Source organism: Chaetomium globosum, genomic scaffold (genome assembly GCF_000143365.1).
Source record: "Chaetomium globosum CBS 148.51 scaffold_1 genomic scaffold, whole genome shotgun sequence".
Lineage (NCBI taxonomy): Eukaryota > Fungi > Ascomycota > Sordariomycetes > Sordariales > Chaetomiaceae > Chaetomium > Chaetomium globosum.
In genome coordinates this window covers 6,058,609-6,085,696 of record NT_165976.1, presented here as the reverse complement: position 1 = coordinate 6,085,696, position 27,088 = coordinate 6,058,609, and the positions used below count along the sequence as shown (strand labels likewise).

The following is a 27,088-nucleotide window of genomic DNA, read 5'->3' as shown; positions in this document are numbered from 1 at the left end:
CCTCTTCACACTCTATCATTATCACAAGCGATTCTCCAAGCATCACACCCCCAAACCATCATCATACCATCTTTATTACCATCACCGCCGCCAACCACCCCCACCACAACCATGGCCACCCACCCCGACCTCACCACCTTCCGCGCCCTCTCCTTCGACTGCTACGGCACACTAATCGACTGGGAAACCGGCCTCGCCGCCTCCCTCTCCCCGCTCACCACCTCTCTGCCCCCCAACCACCCCTGGCACACTAACCCCTCCCTCGCCGTCGCCCGCTTCAACGACCACTCCAACCACCTCTCCGCCACCCAGCCCACCCTCACCTACCACATCAACCTGGGCCGAATCCGCCCGCCTTCTCGCGGGTGAGGCGCGCGACGTGGGCGACGTGCCGGTACCACTGACGCGAGCAGAAACGCAGCAGTTCGCTGCGAGCGTGGCCGCGGGCCCGGGGCGCTGGCCCGCCTTTTCCGACACGGTCGACGGGCTGTGCAGGCTGCGGCGCTTCTACAAGCTGGTGATTCTGAGTAATGTAGATGAGGCCAATATTGGGCGCGCCGTGGCGGAGGACGGGCCGCTGGGCGGGGTGGGCTTTGATGCCGTGTACACGGCGCAGGCGATCGGGAGTTATAAGCCGAGTTTGGCGAATTTTGGGTATTTGTTTGAGGGGGTGAGGCGGGAGTTTGGGGTGGTTAAGGAGGAGGGGGGGCTGTTGCATGTGGCGAGGAGTCTGCCGGTGGATCATGTGCCAGCGAAGGAGGTTGGGTTGAGGAGCGTGTGGATTGCGAGGGGGGGGGATAGGCCTGAGGGGTATGGGGTGGGAGGGGATTATGAGAAGTTGAGGGCGGAGGGGAAGTTGGGGTTTGAGTGGGTGTTTCAGACGATAGGGGAGTTTGCAGATGAGGTGGAGAGGCAGTTTGCTGAGAAGGAGGCACGCGAGAAAAAGTGAATGTGCTTCATACTTCGTACTTCATGTGTTCGATTTCTCTGTTCGGTATCATCTAAAAAAACGTCGAATCCAGTTCCTCGGATTCTGCCCTAGCCTTCTTGCGTGACCTAAGCGGACGCTGCTGTATGTCCTCTCCCCGCCACCCCTTCCTCATCTTGATCGGCTGGAGAAACCCGTCCACGTGCACGCCACCGTCCATTTCATCCGCGCTGTCCTCCTCGTCGTCCGTAAACGCGGCCGCCCGCTTGCCGTGTACCTCCCTGAGGTGTCGAGACAAGTTTATCCGCTTCGTAAACCCCTCGATAGCCCTGGGGCAATGGGAATAGGGGCAGAAGTGGGCAATTGCAGGTGTGCCCGACCGACTACGACGTGCGGGGGGGGATTCTTGCTCCATGGGCAAGAGCTCTGCGCCGCCAGGTAGCTGATTGTCGTGCTTCCTCTTGATGTGTCTATCAACGTTTCTCCTCCTTGCAAATGGCCTGTTGGCTCTATCGCAATCTGGATAAGGACAAACCAACACTGCTAGCGTACCCGACCTACCCTGGCGGCTAACCGACGCCTTAGGCTCTAGCTCGGGTGATGATGAGCCAGCCGGTTTCACACTCGATTGGCGACTGATTGTCCGGAGCTGTGCCAACTCCTCCCCAGAGTCATCGTCGTCATCTGAAGATGGAGGGAGAGATCCGCCAGGTACATACCGCATGGTCTCCGCACCGGCCTTACCGGACGTAGCAGACTTCTCATGCAGCGTATGTATCGTCATCCCCTCCCCAAACAGCGTCGAGCATCTCTGGGTGGCACGAGCGATCACCGTTGGTGAGAAGCCAGCCAAGGCGGCAGCACCCAGCACGCTTCGCCAGTTACGCAGGCCCCATCTGGCGAGCAGCTTCTCCCTGTTGGCCTCGACTGAGGTGCTGGAGCTTTTAGATCTTGCTGACCCCGAACTAGCCCGCGAAGTGGCCTTTGAGGCCACCGATGCTGAGCGCTCCCCCCTACCAAGACTGTTGCCCCTGCTCCTATCGCGGTCGGCCTCTCCCCCAGATTCTACCCCTGAAGAGAATGTTGGTAGTTTTCTCCTGTTTTCTCTTGCCACTCTAATCAACATCTCCTGCTCTGTTTCCCCCTCCCGGGGGACATGCACCTTCCTAGGTCGACCCCCCCCTCGCGACTTTGGTCGTACCCGAGGCGCTTTATCCAGCAGGCCCTCTACCTCTACGTCTGTCTCTTCCTCGTCACTAGCAGAAGACTCAGACATGCTGCCAAGGCCAGCCATACGCTGGTTATGTAGGACCATGAGGGTGTCGTCAAGCCTTGACATGATCCGGCGCGTCGCTGGCCGAAGCAGCGCATACGACCGCTCGTCGTCAGCTGATACGACGGGCGTAAATGTCGGCGACACGGGGCGCTGCTGGTGCCAGGGCGTTCTGCGCGGCTCGTCCGTCTCCTCGTCCTGGTCGGTCGTCTCCCCGATATCCGACGCGTCCGTCTCGCCTTCTGTCGTAGCATCGGCCGTCTCGATAGACTGCACCACGGGCTCTCCGTTCCCCCGCGGACCCTGCAAGTCCCTCTTCCAAAACCGCTCCTTCGCATACCGCAGAATAGTAGCCGAGATCTCATCCTCCAAATCACACCCTACAAACGGCCGCCCCTGCTCCCGCCGAAACGTAAACGGCTCATTCACATCCGCCGTGCGCGGCAGCAACCCACCACCAGGCACCTCATCAGCCCTCATCGGCCACGCGGTCCATGCCTTCCCCGGCTCCCACCCCTCCCCCCCCTTCCAACCAACACCACCACCACCCCCCTCCCCGTCCCCGTCCCCAACACCGCCACCACCACCCCCACCACCCCCTTGACCCTGACCCCGACCCTGACCATCCTCAACATCCGGCCCAACCCTCAACCCCCTGCGCAACGCAAACACATTATACAAATGCACCGCCAGGTCCTCTTTCCGCGCGTTCTCCAGCGCCAGCCACGTGCGCCGCTCGCGCTCGGTCCACGTCTTCCAGGTCGACGGGTGGCCGCGCCAGCGGTTGGGGCGCGTCTCGTGGAGGCGGTCGGAGTCGGAGTCCGAGGCGGAGTCGGAGGCGGAGGGTGAGGGCGAGTCGTTGGTGGGGTTGCGGTTGGTGTTGTTGGAGGGGTTGTTGTTGTTGTTGTTGTTGTTGTTGTATGGTGAGGGGGGGTATGAGTAGGGGGAGGAGTCTGGGTTTGGGTAGGGTTTGGCGTCTGTCTTGAAGCTTGGTTCTGAGTCTGGTTCGGAGTCGGGCTTGAGGTCGGGTTGGAAGTCTGGTTGCAAGTCGAGTTCTGAGTCCGGTTCGGATCCTGGTTCGGGTCCCATGTAGGGGTCTGGGGAGCCCGAGTCGCGTGGTGGTTGGTGCATGTTGATGTCGGTGTTGGTTTCGATGTTCCCAATGTTGTTTTATATGTGTCGGTTTCGGAGGAGGAACATTGGATCATTGAATGAATGAGTGAAAATTGGGGTTGATGGAGTTGAGTGTTGGATCAAATTAATGGAACATGAGACTTGGATGGAATGGTTCACCGACGCAGGATTTGTTGTATGTACAGTCCATTTATGTGAAAATTTGAGTGGTAAATTTCCTCGACCGTGTTGAAATGTTAGTTTATGAGTTCCAAATCTGAAATAGCAATGAGTGCGGGTTGAAGAAACAGTACCCAGTCATTGCACATACGAGACCTGGCTGTGAAGAACAAAAGCTGCGAGTGAGAGTGAGCCTAGGTTGCAGAAAGATGGAAGGCAAGAACCCACCACACAACCCTAACCCATCATTCCCGAGGATTAATCGACGACACCTTCATCAGCGTACGCACTTATACTTGGGTTCTGTTGGATGACCTGGGCTCTTTTATTTATAGATATGCTGTAAATGCTGCGGCGAGCTTTAAGTTGTGGCGGCGTGGATGTTTACAGATCACCACGAGGAACACTTCGATGGTACAGGTATCATTATATTAATCCAACCCAAAAAAACACTACGCTTTCTTCTCCTTCTCCAGCCGCCTCCTCTTCTGCCTCAGTTTCAGGTCCTCCGCGCTCTTCTTGTTGTTCGTGTACTGCATCTGCTCAAACAGCTTGCGCTTCTTCTTGCTCAGCATCCCCTTAGCCCGCTCCAAGTCCTCGGCCTCGCTCTTCTTTTTCCTCTCGAGCGCCTTCTTGGCCTCCAGCTTCGCCTTGGTCTTGGCGTCCATCTTCTTGTCACCCTTCACCGACTTGCCCGAGATCTCAGCCTCGAGCTCTCGCTGCCGCTGCAACGTGGCCGATTCCTCCTCGTCCTCGGAGCCCTCCTCCTCTTCGGACACAGAGACCCCATCAAATTCCTCCTCATCTTCCTCTTCCTCGTCTTCGTCGGAGGCGACGTCCATGTCATTCTCAACATCGGATTCTTCGCCCGCCTCTTCGTTGGCATCTTCCAGCTCGGCATCGATCGCCTCGCCTTCTGATTGCTGCTCCTCCAGAGGAATGGTGGGATCGTACTGCCCTTGTGTGGGCTTGACGAAGGGGCTGAGATGCGGCGGGAGTGCCGCGCCAGGGCCATACAGCTCGGGGCTCTTCAGCTCCTCGTCGTTGACGCTGTCCCACACCCATTGCGGCTGCACGTACAGACGCCCGGGGTACCGGTGGTTAGGCCCGACCTTCTGCGACGTCTGGTTGTCCTCGCCATCACCCTCCTCGTTCATGGCGGCCTGGACGACTGGCCTGTCGACGATCTGATGCGTGATGGACGGGTCCGACTCGTCCGTTGTGAAGGAGCCCTCGCCGAGAACAGAGTCCCAGCCTATCCTCTTGCAACCAAACGCGCGGAGGATGAATTCCAGAGACTGGCGCGGGGTTTCGCGGGACAGGAAGAATGTGAGCCTGGAAAACAACTGCGCTGGGTCGCTGCTGCTGTATGACGGCTGGGGAAGAACATCGCCGCCGGGGGCGACAGGCTCAAACTTGTCAATGGCATCGCTGGGCTTCTCTTCGCCCTCGACATCATCGGCAGGGCCCTCCTCAGACGCCTTATCGTCCGACTCAACCCTTAGCTGTTGCACAATCTTGTCCACCTCGGCCTGGACCTTGGGATCGGGGCCGTGCTCCGCCTCGCCATTCGTAATGGCCTTGGTGTCATCGTTTGTCGCAATGTTGACGCCCTCGAGCGCAAAAGCACCAAGCTCAGCACCCTGGTCATCCTTGAGCTGGTCGAACTTGGGTGGGTACTTGAGGCCGACGGCCGTGTACAGGCGGTAGTTGACAAATCCGAGCAGCGTCATATAAAACTCGACAAAGGTCCCCATGATGCGGAAGTCGACATCCCCGACGACCCTCTGGTTGAACTTGTACGGCACCAGCCACAGAATGTCCTCGCCCTGGATGCTGGCCTGGTAGTATATCCCCTTGATCGACAGGAACGATTTGCGGAGGCTATGTGAGGTGATGAGGTAGTGCTCGAACTCGAGGCAAAGGCGCTCGCAGCGGGCGATCATCTTGGCCGGCACGGCAGTCGTGGACGGGAGGTTGGCAAACAGGAACAGCATCGACAAGCAGTCGTCCAGATCGCGCAGGGCGTCGATGAAAGTTGGATAGCGCTCGCGGATGACGTGGTTGAGCGTGTAGCGCGGCTTGCCCGTCTTGTCGGGGCGGGCGGCATTGCGCTCGAGCCGGGCGGCGTCGCCGACATCACCGCGGCCGAGGGCGCGCGAGATCTTCTTCTCGAGAACCTTTTGGTCGCGGAACTTCTGCAGCAGCGGCTCATGCAGGAGATACTGAATGTCCTTGGTGTAGTAAAAGGTGGTCGAGGCGGTGGCCGACTTAGACACCTTCTTGCGACTCCGAGGCTCGCGCGGGTAGATGCCCTTCCAGATGCACAGCTTGCGGAAGTCGGGCAGACTGAGTTGCAGTTTCTTAACCGCTTGCGTGCGCGTAATGTAATTCTTGGCCTGGCCGGATTGGCCCTTCTTCTTGAGTTTGCCCATTTTGTCAATTGGTTGTGTTGATGGGCGGCGGAATCTGTCGCTCAACCCTCTCCTCTGCAAGAAGATCTTCCTGGGTAGCGGGGGCCATCGCCGAACTTTTGGATTTTTTTATCCAGTAACTTTTTTATGCCTCTCCTCACCGCTCCTGCCGATAAGATGCGCTTGGTCCCTGCCAAGACCATGCTGCGGCCGCCTAGCAGTGGGTGGAGTCCCTGTTCCTCACTGATTCGCTGACACGACACGACTCGACTCCAACTGCATCCATCTCGAATTCGAATTTGGCCTCTTCACTTCCCATGTCCGGGCTATGGCGCATTGAGTTATGGATGGCGCCAAGGTAACCCCGGGGCGGACGGCAGGTCTGTATGTTGGCGCTGCCGTTCTGCGGTTTGCCATTTTTACACTCCTTCCCGGACTCCCAGATCTGCTGACGGGCCGCGTCGAAATCTCGACTCCTGTCACGAGCTTCAAACGATGTAAGGCCATCTACAACCCGCGCTTCTGTTCCGATGTTGACACCTTGTAGTACAGGAAGGTCTCTTTTTATACAATCACAATGTCTCTCCCTACGACGGCGGCGTCTACCACCAAGCGCCCCTCCTCCTTCCGCTCTTCTCGCTGCTCCCGAGCTTCACGAGCGCCCCGATCTTTACCTACCTTCTCTACATCGCTGTGGATTTGTTGAGCGCTGGCGCATTGTGGCGGATTGCAGACTCCGGTGAAGCGGGGTCATCCGCTCTGTTTACCTCGCCGCGCCGGGAGAAGCGATGGAGCGGGTTTGTGATTGCTGCTCTGTATGCGCCCCTTCCCGAGCCCCTCTACGTTGCATACTCTAACCCGGCTCGGCTCAGTTTTCTCTTCAGCCCTTTCACCGTAGCAACATGCCTCGGCCGCTCGACTAGCGTATTCACAACCTGTGCCATCCTCCACGCCGTTGCCAAGGCCGTGTCGGGGGCGCCCTTCGGCGCCATGGTCGCAATCTCGTTTGCCAGCTACCTCTCGTTGTACCCGCTACTCCTCCTCCCGCCGCTCGTACTCCTCTGCTATGACAGACAGCGGTCTGAACGATCCGCCAAGTCTGCCGTCAAATTCGCTGCGATTAGCGTATCCACCGTTGCCGGCGTGTTGGCAGCCCTCTTCCAGATGTCGTACCTCATCACCGGTTCCTGGGAGTTTATGCCGTCGACCTATGGTGTGCAGCTGACGCTCTCGGACCTGACTCCCAACGTGGGGCTTTGGTGGTACTTCTTCATTGAGATGTTCGACTCTTTCCGCTCCTTTTTCCTCGCTGTCTTCTGGCTGCACCTGTCGAGCTACGTCGGCGGCCTGACGGTGCGCATTCGTCGCCAGCCGCTCGTCGCACTCACTCTGATTCTCGGCATATTTGCCATCTTCAAGCCGTATCCGAGCATCAGTGATGCGGCACTGTTTCAGGCCATGGTGCCGCTGTACCGCCACGTGGTTCCGCTGATGCGGTACACCTTTGTCAGCACGGCCGTCATCATGTACGCGACCTGTCTCGGGCCGGCATTTTACTACTTGTGGATATATGCCGGCAGCGGGAACGCGAACTTTTTTTACGCCATCACGTTGGTGTGGAATTTAGGACAAAGCCTGCTGGTGTGCGACTTGTTGTTTGCTGTGTTGAGGGATGAGTGGGAGGTGGAGAGGCCTGAGATGATGGGCAAGGAAATCCGACAAATATAGAGTAGCCTGCTGCACGTCCAAGATAATCATTGCCTGTCCTACAACTGGGATACTCGAAAAGAAATCTACTATGCAACCTCCCTCCTGTAATCATGGCCGGCTCCCTAATACGACATGTACATCGTCCGCAAGCTGCTTTTAGACCCGATGGGGCTTGAAGCGTGAACGGTTTGAGTTTCAGTAAAATGATAAACTCAAAGACGTAACCCATCTTATAACTCGGCATGCCCCCAGAAAAACCGGAGTTACTCTCGCCACCGTCACAAAAGCCCATTACTATTCAATGGTAGTGATATGCGTAAACCTAAGGCTTTTAAAGTTAAAAGCTAAACATGTCGAAGATGCCTAGTATTATAAAACTGAAAACTGATCTCCCACAAGTAGATGGTTAACTAGAGATCCCAACCGTGCAGCCGCCCTCATATTATTTACCCAAATAAAACTAGAGGGAAACCGGGCAACCAGCCATCGACGCCAGCCTGAGTTCGTCGGGAACCATATCGGCACCGAGCCATAAGACGGATGTTGGTCAGCTGCTGTATGCCCTTGTCCCGGATCCTAAATCTGGAAAGATGCAAATAAACACAAACTATCGGGGCTTTAACTCAGCGCGCTAGAACACAGACGCATGAGAACACATGTCGCAAGATGGGCATGGCTTGGACAAAGACATCACACTCGATAAGCTTCTTTGCCGGGTTTCTCCTACTCCCAAGGGGCCGATACTAAAACCCAAAACCGCCTCAGCCACAGGCGCGGGAGTTCCATGAGCCAACTGTTGTGACAACGTAAGGACTCGAATCATGATATCCTCCACGGAGAAGACGTCCGCTTTGGCGCTCTCGACAAACTGCTAAACATTCGGGTCCTTTGGACTCCATCCGTTTGCGAGCACCTATGATTTAATGCAAGAATGAAGTAACTAAAGCTGTTCAGGTTTCCGTCCTACTGTGTACTCCTGTGTCTGCTGGAAGCCAAGGGAACTTATCTCGATGGGTGAGCAAGATCAATGCATACTACAATTCAAGACACAGTTCTGCTAATATCTCGTTAACCCCTGCTTGGAACATGAGGGTCACAGCAGCCCGGACGTGGTAGTGGCAGATTTTCTCCGTGAGATTCTGCCGACCTACGATCTAACATTCGGCCAAAACAAGGAAGCCAGGGCGCTCATGGACGAAGACTGCGGAAGGGGCCGGTTTCTCGGATTTAAGACTTCATTCTACGATGTGCCTTAGCACTTGATAAAGACCTCGACATGACGGATCTCAGACTTTTATATCTCGACGTCAAATTCCCCTTTTCGCCCACCGGATTTCACTTTTGAACCAGTACGTCCGCGACCAGCTTCTGCAAAACCGGAAGGTTGCGCAGAGCAAACGCGGGAATTTATCCAAGTTCTGAACCATCGGGGGTAGTTTTATGTCAGGTCAAAATAGCAAACACCATACCCAACAAAAAAAAGAGAGAACCGTGAGCTAGCAGTCAAACACAGCACAGAAAAGGGATGGAAAATTGACGGTGCTTATCTGGGTTGGAAATAATACCAAGTACATCTCTATTTGGCATCTCGAGTGGCTTTCTCCCGGTAATGAGTGAGGGAGATTCTTTATCGCGGATTTGCCCTTTCCCAAATGAGGTTGTAAGTGCTTTCAAGCCACAGGTCATCAACTCGATAAGTGGCCGGCCCCTGTAGGACAAGACAGCACCACAGCCCCACTACACGGCATCATCACGTCTCACACCGCGATCAAAGCGGCCTCTCCCTGCTCACACTTTTTATTCGTTCGTTCGGTACCTCCCATCAACATGGCACCGATACGCCGCTACCTCAGGATCACCAAATACTCGGTTCTCGAATGTCGCATCTACCTGGACAACCCCGCACTGGCACAATCATGGCTGCTCAATCCGCGGGACCCCGTCCTCCCCAAGGTCATCGAGAGCGTGCGGCCGCTGGTCCTGCCCAAGCTGCGCGAGGAGCAGGAGCGCGAGCGGACCCGGAAGAAGAGCAAGAAACGGAGCATCAAAGACGTGGTCATCGAAGGTGGGTTAACTACTCGTTACGAGAGCGTTACGTTACGTGTCTTCATCTCGCTCAACTCAGCTGCCAAGTCCCCCGTCATCCCGGGCAATAACAAAGCATATGCTGAGCAACCCAGATGGCTTTGAGGTGTCGATCTTTTTGACCGAGACCGACACGCGGCACTCGCTGCTACACAAGAGGAAGCTGTTCCGGGACAAGATCCAGACGAGGCTCACCTCCAACTCGTCCAAGCTGATGGGCGCATCCCACGACGAACCCATCGACGTCGAAGGGCAGTTCCCGCAGGGAGATGATGACGTACCGATCATCCGCGAGGAGGACGGCGATGGCCAGAACGCCATCAACCTCGCCGACATTCCCATGGCGGATGAGACAGCAGCAGACCCGGAACCCACCAATAGGAGACCTAAGCGACGACGCCCCCATGGACAGGGGGAGGAACCGGAAAGAGGCTCCGAGGATGGGAGCGGCGCGGAGGTGGTGATCGATGATTCAGATCCATCGGACGGTGAGCTGTTTGTGGGTGAGGAGGGGGAGAGCGACGAGAGTGATGCCGCGACTGGCCCGCGGCCGCCCAAGCGCCGCAAGGAGAAGGCGGCCGCCGAGGGTGACACGGCAGCAGCAGGGCGGGACGACAAAAAGAAGATGGCCATGGATATCTCGTACGATGGCTTCGCCATCTACGGACGCGTGCTGTGCCTTGTGGTAAAGCGGCGCGGCGATGGCGCGGCCAAGACGGGTGGTTCAGCTGCTGTCCCGTCGCGCGCGAAAGATCAAGCTGGCCGGCCTGGCGGCCAGGCCATGATGGAGAACTGGATCGCATCTACCCAGCTTCCCGAGACGGTTGGGGAAGGAGATACGCTACTATGAGACGGCACCCAATTGCCGGCCGGCCGGCGCGGGGGCGGGAGATGGGCCGATGATTGGGGCCCGCGCCGCCTGTTAGCTTGTTACTTGTCCTTGCCGCTTGATGTCATTGAACAGGGGAATATCGCCTTTTCTGCCAGCCCGGGCTGATGATGAGCTGGAGATACCCCGCAAACTTGTTTCACTTCCCTCGCTTGGAGATGCCTCGTGAGAGATAGACATGTAGGATCATCATTCCCATCCTGGAGTTGGCCAGACTCAGCCCCGCCCCTCGCCAATCGTTATTGCGCCAGAGCCAAGATGAAACGGGCGACTATCAGCATCGGGGATTTGCTAAATCCTTGGTTTGAAAGCGTTGATGCTTTGTCTTAGAAATCGGCTCTGGTACGAACGAACTAAGCCGGGGTTTGTGCTGATGGGATCGCGGGGATTCGGACTCTGCCCAACTTGTACTGGCTTGACTGGCACGCCTGGGACTATCGCACTAACTCCGCATCGCAAAGTGCCGGTTGATTGAGTCTTGCGACGGAAGCGGCGATCTTGGGCGCAACAGGCCAAGGGCCGTCCAGCCACATCGCCGACCAGACGTTGCGCAGGGAACGCTACCACCAAAACGGCCAAGCAAGTGTGCGCTACTGCCAGGTACTCCCGTTTCTCTTCCCGATCCGTCCCGAAGGTCGAATGGCCTGTTTTACGGGGCGGCTCGAGAGGCCTGACTGGCGTCAGCTGGTCACGAGAGAGCAGCCGTCCCTCGGTTGCTGGTTGATGCACATCTCATTCGATATATCGGACGCCACGGCCGTGCATCAGACCATGCTGCCACGCGGCCGCCCGCCTAGACTTTTGGAGGGTGACCTGATTGAGCAAACCCCAACTAAATCCCATCATTTGGGCGCATACGCCGCCCATTTCCGGATGGCCAAGAATAGCATGCAGCGATCGTCCGAATACCCAGCCAAGGGTGTACCAGGGTTGCAAGTTCGTACCAACTTGGAAGTACAGTACATCCATAACATCCCACCAATATGTCCGGGCGTTTGGTCTCCGGATTCAACACGGGAAGACGGCTCCAACCTGGAAGTCCCCAAACATGAACCCCCACGTACCAGGGCAATTGCAATTCTCTCGAAACGTCGCTTTCGGCTGAATATGGGGACGCAACGAGGGCGTGTCGGCAGCGGCTCGGGGTTTCCTTTTTGGCTCCCGCACACAGGAGGCTATCGACACAGCCAAGATAAGGTATACGACGCCGTGGAGGTGCTCCGGGGCCAAAGGGTCAAACATCGACTCGCAAGCGATTGCTGCGTCCGTGCGTCGCCTGACTGACCTGAATTGACTTTCAGGGTGGGTGGCAGTGGGCCGCAGGAAATGCAGCAGCCCGTCCCTGCCATTGCCCGAAATAGCGGTAAACAAGGGCTCGTCCAGGCTTAGGTCGGTTAGTCTCCGTTTTCTGTGTTCGCGGGTGGCTGACAGCGCCATCTTGTTTTTCAGCCTCGTCAGCGCGCACAACCACCGACACAAGTTGCCGAAAACCAGAGATTACAATTTCTTTGTTTCGTGATGGCGTCCCGCCCCTTCTTGCGCGGTGGCTGGCTAGGCGGGCGCGGCGGCTGCTCTTGCGACGCGAACAAAATTTGAGCCGCAACTTGGGTGGAGGTTGTGCATGATTACAAAACCTGGGCCCCTTGTCCCCCTTTTTTTCAATTCGGAGTTTGCGACAGCCAAGCTGGCCTCTCATCCGCGAGTTCGTCCGAACCGGGGCGGAAATGGGGCTCTGGGGGGTTCTCTTGTGCATGTGCGTGAGCGCGCGATCGGCCAGGGGCAGGACTGCGCCATCCGCCCTTTTTCCACGTGGTGCGGCAGGGATGTTAGCCACGCCGCCCAGTCAGCTGTGCGTGGGGACCTCGGCTTTCCCCTGGTTTCAGGATTTTTAATCGGTCATTCGGTGCCTTTCATTGGCGAGGATGCGGTGGTCTGTTCGTTCGCAAGGCCGAACCCCGGACGATGGCCAGGACCCTGAGCTGAACGCCTGGAGAACGATCGACGGAGTACGGGTAACGGCAGCTAGCAAATTTTCTCTGCTTGTTCTTTTCCGCGGTGTTCGGTGTTTGCCCTCGTGAGCAGGCCGAGATCCACCCTCATTTGCAGTTTACGGCTGTGTATTTTTTTTTTTTATTCTTCACGAGTTTTCAAGGAAGGGCGGTTCAATTCCGAAGGGGAAGTGGACCTCCGGCGGAGCCCGAAAACCGAATTACCGGACAGACCCATCAGCAAGCCGCTTTCTTATTTTTTTCTGTGGATGTTCGGATGAAAGAAAATGATAATCAGAGATGACGACAGAAATCGTGTTGCTTTCGTTTCGGGCCAGCCAGCAGAGTGGACACGAGCGATAAGCATTGGCTGGTGGGGATCTCCAGACTTCCCGGACCTGCACCGCCGAGCTGTGCCCGCTGACTGCAGAAAGTAACTGACGCAACTGGCACGCAAGGCTGCACAGGATTGGGTGTCGTGAAGTTTGGGTGTCCCAAAAGAGACCGTAAGGCTGGCAATCGTGCAGATGGTGTCTCTGTCTGAGCTCGGTAGCGCGGTCATCAAATCACCTTTCAGCCGGAAAAGGAACCACGGACACCCTTTTCAGCTCCGTTGGGCATGGATGCGACATGTCACATTCGAAATCAGTGAAATGTTTGGTTGGGCTGACACGTGGAAGAAGACACCGCCTCCATTCCACCCACGCTTGGCGGCTCGGAGATATTCTTGCTCGGCACAAACGGTCCCAACAAACATTTTTACCCTGCGACATGTTCCATGCATGGACCGTTGTCTCTCTCTCTTGCCACGGCATCCTGGGGCCAAGGAAAAGGGGTCTCTGGGATTCGGGGCGAAGAACCGGCGGTGAGTGACGTGACGGGAAATGGCATATGAGCAAACCCCATCGTGGAACAGGCTTCTGATCTTCTGGAAGGTTGGAAAAACCGGGGTGTGCTTGTCACACCGAAGGGCCAACCACATCGTGCGGCGGCCATGCCGGGCAAACGGCGCCACGCTGCTGCCCTGATGCTGGACGGGAATGGCTGGGCGGGACCCCCAAGCCAAGGCCGAGACAAGGTTGGTGGGTGGGAGAGTGTGGTGTGGTGGATGGGACACATCCTCCCTTCCGTGGGTGGTCCGTGTCAGATGACCGCTTTCTCTTACACCACCTCCGCCGGGCAAATTGATCCTTGGCTCTCCGGGATAGATTAACAAACGCCTTCACCGCTCATGAATGCGAGAAGATTTCAAACCGACCGAACGGGGACCATCCCAGGACAATTGCCCCAGTGCGGGAAGAGAAGAATTTTCTTCCCTCGTGGTGAGCCGCATCGGATGCCTACATCCCTCATCCATGCAAAGGCTTTGAGCAGAGTTGGCGATGACGAACGGTTGCGGCTTGGGCGGGGCCGACAAATGGCATTGGTTCCAAGCTGCCGGGTCGTGTTCGCACGGCCGCTGCTCCGTTCCGGTGTTGGCGACACTGGCTGACAACCGTTTGTGGGCGTCCCTATGTCCGTTTTGGGGGCGAGTGATGGATGCGTTGACCTCGGTGAAGTCTGGAGTTACCCGATACGCGATTGCTAGTCAGCGGAATAGTCTCCGAATCCCGCCCGTATATGAGAAAGTTGCTGAGTGAGATTTGTCCGACCGAGCACGACGTGTGTTATCGTCCCGACCTGGTCGAGCACACCATTTGGCTGACTTCTGGGCCATACTGATTGCGCATTATTATTGTGTTTGCTGACGCACTTGATATCGCATTCGCAGAGAGACACACACAATGCGCGCGCATACCTTGCCTATACAGCGGCTAATTATGTTGTGTGGGCTGCGCCTTTTCGTGTTGTCACCTTGTGCGACTTTCGGTTGTCGGCTCTGTTTGCTGCAACCTCGACATGCTGCCGCTCTCGCTGTGCCACCTTCAGCATCCGCCCCCGCCGCTGGCATGCGAGCGGGAAACATGTTGTGTAAGTGATGCCAAAAATACGTCGTTTCGGTTTGAGACGACATGTTTGAACAGCCGCTCCGCGGTTGCAGTTGAGATAGTATGTCTTCGTAGTATTATCACAGCGCCATCGGTGTCGAAGCGCGGCAGTATCACGTTAAGCGCTGATGGTACGGCGGCTGGCTTCTTCCGTCAGTCACCGAGCTGCCGCCGGCGCCTAGGCGATGCGCCGGGCTGTAAACGCTGGACTTGGTCTCAAGTTGAGGGCGTCGCAGCATACGGGCATTGATGGTGTTTCCGTTCGCGGCCGCTGACTGTGAAGTTAATCTCGCAGTTGTTTGTTACCTGCCGTTTTCCTTGGCTCGCTCACTAGCCCCGAAGGACTCACCTGCCAAATCCTCCGGAATTCAAGCTCAACCTGCTTACACCTCCCAACCCCATCCTGCCTGATCTCTGTCACCCACACCCCGGCAGCTCGGAACCCGAGCTTGCCAGCACATCGGCGTGCGTCCTGCGTATGTGAGTCATTGACTCTTTGGAATGGGTCCGCAGGGCTCCGGAAACGTGGGCGGCGAGCGGGGTTCACACCGCGGGTTTCCAAAAGAGGGAAGCTACACAGGACTGGGGAGGAAAAAAACACACGCCAGGCGCCCTGGGCGCTACTGCAGCTGCGGCGAGGCAACATCGAAACCCACGTTGTGTTGGTCACTCGCCGGCATGTCTCGACAACCCTGCCCCAAACGGATGCGAAGGGAAGGGAGGATGGCATTTCTTCGTCACAGGTCTCATCGGATGACCGAAAAAGTGCGGGGAAATGATAGCCCTGCGTGCCCGATGCGTGGGGCCCAGGTCAGGTACCAAGGTCTGTTCGCGGGTGCACACCTTGGTGTCCAATCATGGCCGCGCTTCCCGAGCCCGTTCCTGGGCCAAGCCTAGCCTTCACACCACCATGCCCAGACTTGTTGCAGCCTTACACAGTAGAGACGGCCATCAAACAACGCGGTCAACGCGGCCGTTTCCGTTTGCGTTTGCGCTTGCATCGCTCCGGGGTCGCTGCCGACCTGATGTTGAGGCATAAACATACAGAACCAGACCGTTCTGGAGCCGAAGCGGCTGCATGCCGCCTTTCGGAGCAACTTGAAGGTTGCGCGCGGCTGCGCAACGCCGGGACGGCCGGCGTGGCCGAGTGAAATAGGGAAAACGAAAAAGGAGGCATTTCCTTCACAGTGCTCCCGTCTCCCAGCCCTGGAAACGCAGTTCTTGGCGTACCCCAGACCATGGAGGACAATTGACGAAAAAAGAAAAATGCAGGTGGATCGGGGGCGCCTCAACCACGCCGTGATTGGCTTCCCCAGGAAAGGCTCAGGAACAAAGGGATGATGCGATTGCGACGGGGCTGTCTGTCTTGGGACGGACGCTCCTGGCTGTTGATCTGTCGTCGGGGTGCCCCAAATTTGGGTGTCGCATTTCGTGCGTGATGTTCCAAGCCACGCCTACATAGAGACGTGGCAGTTTTGCGCACGCCCCGGAGGATACGAGGAGCCGAAGGCAGGGGGATGTCATGTTGTTTTTTGTGAAGGGCCGCAGAAGTGGCCGGCTGACCACAGACGGACCTGTGTCGGCCGCTTCGCCAGATGCTGCCCCGATTCAACGCCTGTCTCGGCGCAAGTGGCCATTGTTTCTGAAACATGGAGAGAACAGTTTCCCCGGGGGGCAACTCAAATCGTGGAAACATGTTCCCCTAACCCCAATGTTCAATTCACAGACCGCCAGTATCACAGGAAATTGCCAGTACCCCTGATGAAAATCTTTTGGCATTGGCGGCCCCTGATGCATTGCTGTCAACATTGCCGAAAGCCCTGCGATGATCCACCCCTGGAAACCCCAAGTGTAAATTTTGCTCGCGCACAAGTCTCTCTCCGTTGAGAAATTTGTCAAGTTGTTGAAATTGCTTGTGGGGTTCGTAGGCGCACACAAGGCTTCTCAACCCGCGTCCGTTTGAACGGAGGTCTCCACACTTTCAATTGCAACCCTGATTTGCATTGTCCACGATCGCCCTCAGCTCAGCTGTGAGGCGCCCATTTCGGACGCAACGGACGGCCCAGCTGCTTTGCTGCAACCCCCGAACTCCGCATGACGGGCGCTTCCGTTTGCGCCTCCAGGCCAGTGTGTGTGTGCCCCGTCTGACGATGCAAGACCTGCCGAATGCGGGTTTGTATGCTGCCTGCGGAGATGCCCAACCGAATCGGCCGCCGCCTATGCTCACTCACATGAGATGATGATTTGATTGATGCCTTTGCTGGCGGTCGAGCGGGGAAGAATGAGTCGACCAGGCGGCGGCCAGGCAACCGGGCGGCCGTTTTGCTTCCGCACGATGGAGTCAGTCTCGTCGACCGCTCTTTTGTCGAAATTTCAAGGCGTCAAGTCGGCTTGGAGGCGTGGAGGCGCGCACATGTGGCATGAACGAGGTATGTCCTGTACCTGTTCGTGTCTCCCGACCGGGGCCAGGCGGTATTAACAGACAGGGAGCCATCCCGGCTCTGATGCAGCGTTTCATTTCTTTGTGGTGGTCATCGAGAACCCGGCCGCCGCCAAGCAATGGCTACGTCACCGCAACTTGGGGTTCCGCGGCGTGTCACTGTACTTTTTTCGCTCATCTGCACGACTCGGCCTTGGCGGAAACTTCGGGCAGCTTCGCGTGGGGGCCGCCCTGGCTCCCAAAGTACCCTGCCCTCCGTTTTCCGTACCGAAGACTTCCGCATCGAAGTACCTGGAGACCCACAAGTCCTGGGCAGCCCTGTCAGTGAACTTGCTCCTTTCTCTGCTTGGCTTGGAAGAGTAATTTGGAAGTTGTCAGGCATGCCTCCCTACATAAAGCAGCCTCTGCCCTCTCCCCCTACCTCGTAGTCTGTATTCAAATCTGAACCCATCGACAGACCTACATCAGCACTCACAGAACACTCAAAGAGAACCTAGCCTTCTCCTAGCGACTACTTCACCACAACCTGCTTCCCGGCTTTGACCCGTAAGCACCAACAACCAACGACCAACACCCAACGGCCTTGCCTCATAACACCCACCAACCGTCAAGCTGGCTACCTCAACCAACAACCAGTCTACCTTCACCATGATGCCCTCTCAGAGACCGTCTCAACTTCCTCCCTGCCCCGGCCCGCCGCCGAGCAGGCCTCTGCCTCCTCTTCCCAAGAGGGGTTAAGAGAAAGGGTCGCCAACCAATGCGACCCCCTTCGGGATTCGATATGTCGCATGTTTCATCACTCGGTTACTAGGCTTCGCGCATCTCTTATCTGGGAGATCGCCGCGAGCCGCACGTTCTGATATCTCCATGGTCGCTCGCGCACGCGGGGGCTGCTACACAGCGCTCCCACTCTGGTGTCATTTGCATTGGTTCCGGACGCAGCATTCCTGAGCTGCACGCCATCGTGCCTTTGCATATCTCCAAGCCGCATATTTGGCGAGATGCAGCAACCAGCCCCTCTCGACCAGCAGCCTCAACTCGGGCTAATTCACCCGCCCACCCTTCACGCATGGCTTTTTTTAGCCACTGATTGGCCGACCCAGCAAGCAGCCTCCGCCCCTCGAAAGCTCACAGCATGCTGTGTACACATCTCTCGGCTGAGCGGCCACCACCATCTTAACCCGGCTGCTTCATGGCGAAGCAGTCGCACGACATCACACCATCTTTCTGTGGATGCATCCCGAGAGCCGGCTCAGGGAGTCTCGGTTTTCACCCGTCTTTCACTTTCAACCTTATCGGCGCAACGCACATGGGCGCATTCAACCCCCTTGTACCACCACCTGGGAATACGGACATTTAATCAATGGCTTTCTCTCTTTTTTTCCCTCTGACTTTTTCTTTATCTTGTTTGGGCGACGACATCGATATCAAGTGTTACGACATTTCGGCACATCTGGGGGAATTTAGAAAGGGATTGGGTTCACTGTACTACTACGAGCATTTTTGGGTTACCGGGCGTCAAATGATACCCACGTCGCCGATACCCCGCAAGGAGGCAGAGTTATGAGGGCGACGAGTGAGCGGGGTTGGAGGCGAGGGGCCGGCCAGGGGGATCGGGGATCGGATAAGGGCAGGTTGGGCTCTCCTTTGCACCAGACTACATACCTGGCATTAGGCAATAATACCAACACGATAACTGACGATTTCCAAAAACTGCTTGCTTCGCTTTGCAAATGCGACCGTGTGACCATGCGATTTTGGCCTGCCCCGGTTGATGAAACCATTCGTTAACGCTCATCTCAGATCATACGCTGCATGACACTGCGTTCGCTTTCTGGGCGGGGGGTTGGTTGTCGCAATTGCTACCAGGTCCCCGCTGCACTGCGACGCTGCCGGCGAGCCCTCGGCATCGAGCGGTTACATCATGGCATTCGGGATCCTGTGTCTGAGGCGGAAATGACTGACTGAGACCCTTACTGTACCTACATACAGACACGGCAAAGACAGCCGAGAGAGAGGCCAGCCCCTAGACGGGATAGCCGGGCGGCGAGCCAACCTTGGGGTGCTTGGGGCCAGCGCGCAAAGAGAGATCGGGCGCGGGAGATCAGCACTTCTCCTGTCTTGATTGTGCCATGTATGTAATGACGGGCTCGGGGATTTGGTGATCGCGGTCCACCTGGGTGAAACAAGATCGGTGTTGGCCGTTCGATCGAGGGGAGCACGACGAGGCAGCCAGCATCGGGCGGCCGGGCTGTTACTTTCGCCGCTTGAGCCCGGACGATGGGAGCGAGAGGCGACAGTGTGTTACCGGGAAGCGATGCGCGCGAGACCTGCCGCACCATCCGCTTCGCTTCGCTCTCTCGCCGTCGAGATCTGGCGGCGTGTTTGAGACGGCACGGGAAGTGCCATGCCAAGCTGCGAGAGCAGGGGGCTGCAAGGAACGATTGCTCCTTTGGGAATTTTGAGGTGTTTGTTGCTGTCAACAACCACACTCCCTCCCACATCTCCGCTCCGAGACCTGCGCAACGTCACTTGCCATTCTTGTCGCGAACACAATTTGCGGGTCTGAAACAGCTCGTGGTTAACAGGTGGGTATGATAGGGGTTGATGATGCAGGACTTTGGGGTTCATGCGACTCGGACATGGACGCGGGATCGCTCCACCAGACGAACAGACTCGAAATTAGAATTTGTCGTGCCGACCTATCTCAGGGCAGTGGAGTAACTCAACGTAAGTGGGGGAAACTGGTCGCGGCTGCGGCGGGACGGAACTGAACTGCTGGAGAAGGGCCCACTGAACTCAATTTGGCATTCCGCCAACGGCGTTCTGGAAAAATTCCCGAGTTGGGTCGAGTTTGGAGTCAGATATCAGTTTTTTGTTGTCGAAGCTTATCGCCACGTGAAGACGTGAGGACCTGCAAACACGCCCAGTTATCGAGACGACTCGATTCCATCCGTTCCGGTTTAGGCGATTTTGATATCAGGACATTCTGCTCCGGCATTGTCACTCAACACACGACACCTGCAATTTATTCAGTGACGCAATTGTTACAGTTTGCCATGGTTCTCCAGCTCCACGTCTGGGGCCCGGCATTCGGCCTGCCGTCCATCGACGCCGAGTGTATCGCCGTCATCGCATACCTCGCCCAAACCGCCAGCCCCGCCGATTACCAGCTCGTCCAGAGCAGCCCCTCGGCTGTCCCAACCCGTGCGTACCCCAGACCCGACCTCTACCCACCGCCCGCTAACCATGCACCCCACACCAGAACACCTCCCCGCCCTCCACGACCCTTCCACCTCAACCTGGACAAGCGGCTTCTCCTCCATAACCACCTACCTCGCGGCGGCCCACCCCCGCTCATCCCAACCCATAACCCCCACACCCCCCAAACAACCACAACCAACACCAACATCAACACCAACCACCACCGCCAACGCCACAGCCTACACCGCCTTCCTGACCCTGCACGCCGCCCCCCTCCTCTCCCTGACCCTCTACGTCTCCTCGGCCAACTACGCCGCGACCACGCGGCCCGCCTACAGCGCCGTGCTCCCGTTCCCGCTACCCTGGACGGAACCGCCCGCCGTGCGCGCCGCCCACGCCCGCCGCGCCGCGCCCCTGGGCCTGTCGGGGCTCGACACCGATGCGGTGCGCGCGCGGGAGCGCGCGGAGAGGGAGAGGGCCGTGGCGGAGGGGTGGGTTACTGTGCCGGAGGGGTTGGGGAAAGGTGTAGGGGGGGGTGGGGGTGGGAAGGGGGTGGAGGCGGCGTTGAGTCCCGAGCAGAAGATGAGGATTCGGTTGGAGGGGGTTGCGAGCGAGGTATTGGATGTGTTGGGGGAGGTGGAGTGGGAGGGGCAGGAGGTGGGCGTGAGGTGTCTTGCGTTTGGGTACTTGGCGTTGATGTTGGTGCCGGAGGTGCCACGGCCGTGGTTGAGAGAGGTCATGGAGAGCCGGTATCCGGAGTTGTGTAAGTTTGTGAGGGGGTTTCGGGGGGATGTGTTTCCTAAGGAGAGGGCGCTGCCGTGGGCGGAGGAGGAGCAGAGCGCTTCGGCCGTGGCGGTGGGGATGAGGTTTGTGAGGGGTGTGTTGGGGGAGGTACCGTTGGTTGGGGAGCGTTGGAGCCAGTGGTGGACGGCGAGGAAAAGGAGGGAGGTGTTGGCGAGTAAGGGGGTGAAGTCTGAGCCAAGCGGGGATCTGTTGATGTTTCTCGGGGCTGGGCTTGGCCTAACGGCTATGGGTGCCGGTGTCTTCTTTTACCGCGGTCTGCCGCCGTTTGGCGCGGCTGTGCAGGTCTGGAGAAAGCCGATGGTGTCGTTAAGTAGCTTTGGAGCGGCTGGTGCGATGTTTTCGGGGGCGCTTTATGGGATTGATTAGGCGGACAAAAGGTTAGGTCTGGCTGTTTGGAGTGACTATGACCTGGGCTAAACATATTCCCCTCTAGATGTCATGGTATTTATCCATGATTGTTGCAACTTGCATGGCGCCGATGGCGTTGTTGGGAGGTATAATTAGAGCTGTAATGAAGAGATCACTACCCTTTAAAACGGCTTAGAGGCCAAGAGATCATATCATCGAAATTATGCTTGGAGTATCTATGATATCTACGCTCATGTTCCGTAGTTGCATTTACCTGGTGAACTCTAGTCGGGCTGTGGATAGGTGGTTATCTCCCGTAAGGTACATGCTTCGTTTCGAGGGTGGAGGTTGTCTGCTGCCAGGTCTTTTAGGTTTTAACTTTTAACCTGCTAATCAACTTTCTCTCACACATCCCGAGGCGGCTGGCGCTATATGTATTAGATCCGTGTGCCTGATTTCCAACGAGGACCACCGCCCACCGCAACGGGTGGCTCAGTGATTACCAGCGGTGGTCCTCTCAACCCCGGGCAGAAGTTCGCCTCCTCCACATCCCAAGGGTTGTAGGTTCGAGCCCCCGGGGTTTCGGAGCAAATCCCTAAAACAAAATAGGGATTCCGTAACCGGACCACCCTCCCTCTCTCAGGCAGCTGACTTAACGCACCTAAACTGGTACTCAATGAGAGCGGGGCTGGCCGGTGAGCTTTTGCTATTTTTTAACCACGCTCGCTACCTGCCATTTTCTCGACCACCTTTTATTTGTGTTTATTTCTTTATGTATCTACCACCACCATCCAAGGTTTATAAACATGCTCGGGTTACCTACTACCGTTTCCGAGAAATATAGGCCCTTGTTTGAACTTCAAATGTGGAACACATGTTACGGATAGTCGCTCGCTTGGAACCGAGCGGCCATCCCTGCTGACCCGGGCCAAGCCGCAGGTGCGTCGGCAGCTCAGGTCACCGGACGCCGAGCCCGAAATTTATTTCGAGTTTCTCAAATTATTTCACGGCCAGCCACTCCCGTTATGACGTGACAGAGACCATGTCGAAGAGCTGGGTACCGACGCTACGGCTGCCCAAGTCGACATTTCCGTAAGCTACTCGTTCCCGCACGGCTTAATTATCCTCTCGCTCACCCGCCGTAGACCACGTCCCCGGCCAAAGAGTTGGGAGCGGTACATCCAGCAATGCGCCGATGATTTCTACAAGTGGCAGTTGGCCAATCGCCCGGCCGACGACGAATTTGTCTTGCACGATGGACCCCCCTATGCCAATGGCAGCTTGCACGCCGGGCATGCCCTGAACAAAATTCTCAAGGACATCATCCTGCGTGTCAAGGTTCAACAAGGTACGTGCCAAGCCTAAGCCAACCCAACCCACCTACCCCTCCCCTTCCGCTAACGAACACACCCCCGCACAGGGCGGCGCGTCTCGTACATACCGGGCTGGGACTGCCACGGCCTCCCGATCGAGCTCAAGGCGGTGGACGCGGCGGCGGGCAAGCGTATGTCGGCGGGGGCGATCCGCAAGGCCGCGCGCAAGCTCGCCGCCAAGACGGTCGTCGACCAGATGAAGAGCTTCCGCACCTACGCCGTCATGGCCGACTGGGACGCCCGCTGGACCACCATGGACACGGCCTACGAGATCCGCCAGCTGCGCCTGTTTCGCCAGATGGCGCGCCGCGGGTTAGTGTACCGCAAGTTTAAGCCGGTTTATTGGTCGCCGTCGTCGGGGACCGCGCTGGCTGAGGCCGAGCTGGAGTATAACGATGCTCATGTGTCGAAGGCGGCGTACATTCGGTTTCCGGTGGTGGGTGGATATGAGGACTTGCCGGGGCTGGAAGGGTTTGGGGGGAGATTGTTTGCGGTGATCTGGACGACAACGCCGTGGACTCTGCCTGCGAATCGGGCGATTGCGGTGCATGAGGATCTGGCATACCATATTGTGAAGGTTGGTGCAGACGCGTTTTTGGTGGCGGAGAACTGCCTGGAGCGGATCGCAAAGCTGTTTGGGGAGGGGGCGGTTTTTGAGATTGTTGGCACGGTCAAGGGCAGCCAGCTGACACAGCTGCGGTACCTCAACGTGCTTCGGGGGAAGTCGGCCGAGCCCCAGCCATTCATGCACGGCTCGTTCGTGACGGATGGCTCAGGAAGCGGTCTTGTTCATTGCGCGCCGGGGCACGGGTTTGACGACTACTTGGCCTGCCTTTCCCTGGGGATCTCAGTCTCTGCGCCGGTGGACAATGATGGTTTGTTCACCGAGGAGGCCTTCCCTGATCACCCTCACCGTCTAAAGGGCATCTCTGTCCTTGATGGTGGCAGTGATGCTGTGTTGAATATCCTTGGAGACGACGTCCTCGATGTTCACAATTACCAGCATAAATACCCCTACGACTGGCGCACCAAGAAGCCCATCATTATCAGGGCCACAGCCCAGTGGTTCGCCGACGTGGGTACCATCAAAGACGATGCGCTGGGGGCAACTGGCCAAGTGCAGTTCGTGCCCGAGAATGGGAAGAACAGGCTCGAAGCGTTCATCAAAGGCCGCAGCGAATGGTGTATCTCAAGGCAACGTGCTTGGGGTGTGCCAATACCCGCTTTGTACGAGCCGACCGGTAACGCCGTAATGAGCGAAGAAGTCATCGACCACATTATCTCGGTCATCCAGGAGCGGGGTACAGATGCGTGGTGGACGGATGCCCCAGAGGACCCGGCATGGATTCCCGAGTCACTCCGGGGCAAGGGAGAGTACTCGCGTGGGCGAGATACCATGGATGTTTGGTTCGACAGCGGCACCAGCTGGACAATGATGGATAAGCAGGCAGACTTGTATCTTGAGGGCTCTGATCAGCACCGCGGCTGGTTTCAGTCTAGCCTGCTCACTCGGGTGGCTGCCATGGCCGACCACAGTGCAAAGTCTACGACCAATACCCTCGGCCTGTCACCTTTCAAAACCCTCATCACACATGGCTTCACGCTCGACAAGGAAGGCAAAAAGATGTCCAAATCACTCGGTAACATCATCTCCGCGGACCAGGTCATGGATGGCTCGCTGCTCCCACCTCTCAAGCCCAGAAAGAGCGACGTCAGGCCAGCTCCTGTCAAGGACGCTCTCGGGCCCGATGCCCTCCGACTCTGGGTCGCCAGCAGCGATTACACGCGCGACATCGTGCTCGGCGAGCCCGTGCTCACGACAATCCACCAAGCCCTACTCAAGTACCGCATCACCATCAAGATGCTCACGGGATCAATGCACCCGTCGGCGTGCACGGCGCCGCTGACCACCCTTGACCAGATCGCGCTCCTGCAGCTCGGCGACGTCATGGCCGAGGTCGGGCGGCACTACGACGCGCACGAGTTCAACAAGGCCTTCAACGCGCTCAACCGCTGGCTCACCAACGACCTGTCGGCCTTCTACCTCGAGGCCCTCAAGGACCGTCTGTACTGCGCCGATGGCGGCGGCGTGCTCGAGCCCCTCTTTTTTGGGCTTTTGCGCATGCTGGCCCCCATCACCCCCGTCTTGGTCGAAGAGGCCTGGGAGCACAGGCCCCAGTGGCTGAAGGAGGACGAGACGGTGGTGCACCCGCTGCACCAGCTCTATGATGCGCCGCTTGTGGATGAGGGGCGCCGTACAGTTGCTGAGGGGGCGTTGAGGGAGGCGGTGCCCGTGCTGATGCGGACGCATGCCGCCATCAAGGCGGCCTCGGAGCTGGCTAGGGGGGATAAGGTGTTAGGTTCATCGTTACAGTGTGATGTTGTGCTGGAGGTGCCCGAGGGGAAGGCGTTGCAGGCGCTGGAGAGGTTCCGGGAGGAGTTGGAGGCTATGTTTGTGGTGTCCTCGGTTGAGCTGAACGGGACGGTGGCGGAGGATGCGCAGTGGAAGTATTGCGAGGAGTTTGAGCTGGAGGGGAAGCAGTGCAAGGCGTGGGTGCTCCCGCCCAAGCAGGCGAAGTGCCCGCGCTGCTGGAGGGTATGTTGCGCCCAAGGAGGAGGAGCTGTGCGGGAGGTGTGAAGAGGTTGTGGGTGAGGCTGTACAGTAGGTGTTATGATATGTGAAACCTAGAAGCCTAGAGATATGTTCTGTAGATGGCTACAATAAATACCCTACCCAATACTATCTTGATACTCAAAACCCAATTCCCAACGGCCTACCGGTCGTGGTCGTCAAAGCCAAGGGCCAAGAGATATGTTACAGAATACGGTAATTACCATATCGTTACTTGGCCTGCCGATAAGAAACTGCGAGCTGCTGTGGGGCAGAACTTTTCTTATCGAGTTTAGAATCCCAAAATTTATCTTCAGATTGATCCGAGAAGACGCAAACTTCCAATTGCGCGCGCTGCCATAATTGCTCCGCCATGGACATCCTAAGAGTCTTGTCTCGCGGCATCAAGCCAAACCCGAAAAGCAAAGCCCAAGCCGGAGGTGCCACCACCCAGCTCCCCTCGGCCGGCGCTCTCCCCCGTCCGCAGCTCTTCCACGACCCCGTCGGCTCCCGCGGCAAGAAGAGGAAAAGAAGACGGGGCGCCCAGGATGATGAGCCGGAAGGAGACGACCAAGAGCTCAGCGATGTCGATTACTTCGCGCCGAAGAAGGCCGCCCCGGAAGCTGCGCCGACCGACGTCGAGGAGTCCCCTAAGAAACGCAAGATCAAGCTACTAGACGAGGACGAGTGCCGCCAGATTCTGCGGTCGCATCGTCTCAAACTCACAATACTATCGGACCAACCCCAAGCCGAGGCGAAGACGGAGGCGGAAGAGCCAGCGTCGAAGAAGAAGAGCAGCAAGAAGAAAAAGAAGGAAACTGAAGGCAAAGACAAGAAGGACAAGAAGGACGAGCACAAGAAGCAGATCTTCCCACAGCCGCTTACCTCCTTTGGCGAGCTGCGACACACCTACGACGTGTCCCCGCAGCTGGCAGCGAATATCGCTGCGCAGGGCTTCCGCGTGCCGACCGAAGTGCAGATGGCCAGTCTCCCTCTCCTACTGCAGCCAACCACGGCGCTGAAGAAGTCTGAGGGGGCGGATATTCCCAACATCGACAACGGGGCAGACTTTCTTGCCGTTGCCCCTACAGGAAGCGGCAAGACCATCACATTTCTCATCCCGGCAATTGATGGGGTTCTGAGGCGACGTGCGGAGGAGGGGCGGGATACCGACCAGCACGTACTGGAGGCGGTCGTCGTTGCACCGACGAGGGAGCTAGCGACTCAAATTGTGAATGAGGGACGGAAGTTGGCTATCGGGACTGGTGTACGGGTGGTGCTGATGAAGCGGGCTCTGAAGCTAGACGTGGAGGAGGTAGCGGACGAAAAGAGCAAGGACTTAGAAGAAGGCAGCGGGAGCGAGCAGGGGAGCGGTGACGAAGAAAGCGAGGGCGAGGAAGAGTCAGAAGGGGAAGAGGGCAAAACAAGCAAGGAGGCCAAGCCGCTCGCAAGGGTCGATATCCTCGTAACGACACCTAAGATCCTGCTCAATTTCTTGTCTGGGAAAGCTGGTGCTCGAAGGCTCCTACCTTCGGTCAGGTCCCTCATCCTCGACGAGGCCGACGTCCTCCTGGATCCCCTCTTCCGCAAACAAACCATGGCTATCTGTCGCGCCTGCACCCACCCCAACGTCGCTCTGACCTGCTGGTCCGCCACCATGGCCTCCAACGTCGAGGCCCTCGTCACCAAACACCTTCTCCAAGCGCGCCAAGAAGACCGACAGCCCACCCCCGTCCACTC

At 57.5% G+C, this 27,088-nt stretch overlaps 8 protein-coding genes across 8 annotated transcripts in view; 6 read left to right on the top strand and 2 right to left on the bottom strand.

Moving 5' to 3' along the window:
- Positions 1 to 331: 331 nt before the first annotated feature.
- Positions 332 to 3,332, bottom strand: CHGG_01954 (uncharacterized protein; the record flags this gene model as incomplete). The annotated part of the gene is made up of 3 exons (XM_001221174.1): positions 332 to 803; positions 1,012 to 1,257; positions 1,648 to 3,332. The coding sequence occupies 3 exons, from the start codon at positions 3,330 to 3,332 to the stop codon at positions 332 to 334; spliced, it is 2,403 nt and encodes an 800-aa protein (XP_001221175.1).
- A 614-nt stretch (positions 3,333 to 3,946) lies between these two features.
- Positions 3,947 to 5,929, bottom strand: CHGG_01953 (uncharacterized protein; the record flags this gene model as incomplete). Its single annotated transcript, XM_001221173.1, has 1 exon — positions 3,947 to 5,929. The coding sequence occupies one exon, from the start codon at positions 5,927 to 5,929 to the stop codon at positions 3,947 to 3,949; it is 1,983 nt and encodes a 660-aa protein (XP_001221174.1).
- Positions 5,930 to 6,251: 322 nt separating this feature from the next.
- On the top strand, positions 6,252 to 7,636 carry CHGG_01952 (uncharacterized protein; the record flags this gene model as incomplete). The annotated part of the gene is made up of 2 exons (XM_001221172.1): positions 6,252 to 6,288; positions 6,642 to 7,636. 2 exons carry the CDS (start codon positions 6,252 to 6,254, stop codon positions 7,634 to 7,636), a joined length of 1,032 nt encoding a protein of 343 aa, XP_001221173.1.
- A 1,809-nt stretch (positions 7,637 to 9,445) lies between these two features.
- CHGG_01951 (uncharacterized protein) lies at positions 9,446 to 11,981 on the top strand (the record flags this gene model as incomplete). Its single annotated transcript, XM_001221171.1, has 4 exons — positions 9,446 to 9,683; positions 9,799 to 10,425; positions 11,104 to 11,551; positions 11,894 to 11,981. 4 exons carry the CDS (start codon positions 9,446 to 9,448, stop codon positions 11,979 to 11,981), a joined length of 1,401 nt encoding a protein of 466 aa, XP_001221172.1.
- A 2,383-nt stretch (positions 11,982 to 14,364) lies between these two features.
- On the top strand, positions 14,365 to 14,818 carry CHGG_01950 (uncharacterized protein; the record flags this gene model as incomplete). Its single annotated transcript, XM_001221170.1, has 2 exons — positions 14,365 to 14,551; positions 14,655 to 14,818. 2 exons carry the CDS (start codon positions 14,365 to 14,367, stop codon positions 14,816 to 14,818), a joined length of 351 nt encoding a protein of 116 aa, XP_001221171.1.
- Positions 14,819 to 19,650: 4,832 nt separating this feature from the next.
- On the top strand, positions 19,651 to 21,382 carry CHGG_01949 (uncharacterized protein; the record flags this gene model as incomplete). Its single annotated transcript, XM_001221169.1, has 3 exons — positions 19,651 to 19,738; positions 20,045 to 20,215; positions 20,274 to 21,382. The coding sequence occupies 3 exons, from the start codon at positions 19,651 to 19,653 to the stop codon at positions 21,380 to 21,382; spliced, it is 1,368 nt and encodes a 455-aa protein (XP_001221170.1).
- A 1,024-nt stretch (positions 21,383 to 22,406) lies between these two features.
- CHGG_01948 (uncharacterized protein) lies at positions 22,407 to 25,375 on the top strand (the record flags this gene model as incomplete). Its single annotated transcript, XM_001221168.1, has 3 exons — positions 22,407 to 22,456; positions 22,510 to 22,712; positions 22,785 to 25,375. The coding sequence occupies 3 exons, from the start codon at positions 22,407 to 22,409 to the stop codon at positions 25,373 to 25,375; spliced, it is 2,844 nt and encodes a 947-aa protein (XP_001221169.1).
- A 346-nt stretch (positions 25,376 to 25,721) lies between these two features.
- The window catches only part of CHGG_01947 (uncharacterized protein), a gene marked incomplete at both ends in the record, with an annotated part of 2,430 nt that continues 1,063 nt past the window's right edge, over positions 25,722 to 27,088 (top strand). The window contains one exon of the mRNA XM_001221167.1: positions 25,722 to 27,080. Coding sequence (XP_001221168.1) covers positions 25,722 to 27,080 — 1,359 coding nt within the window. The remainder of the gene's footprint in view (positions 27,081 to 27,088) is intronic.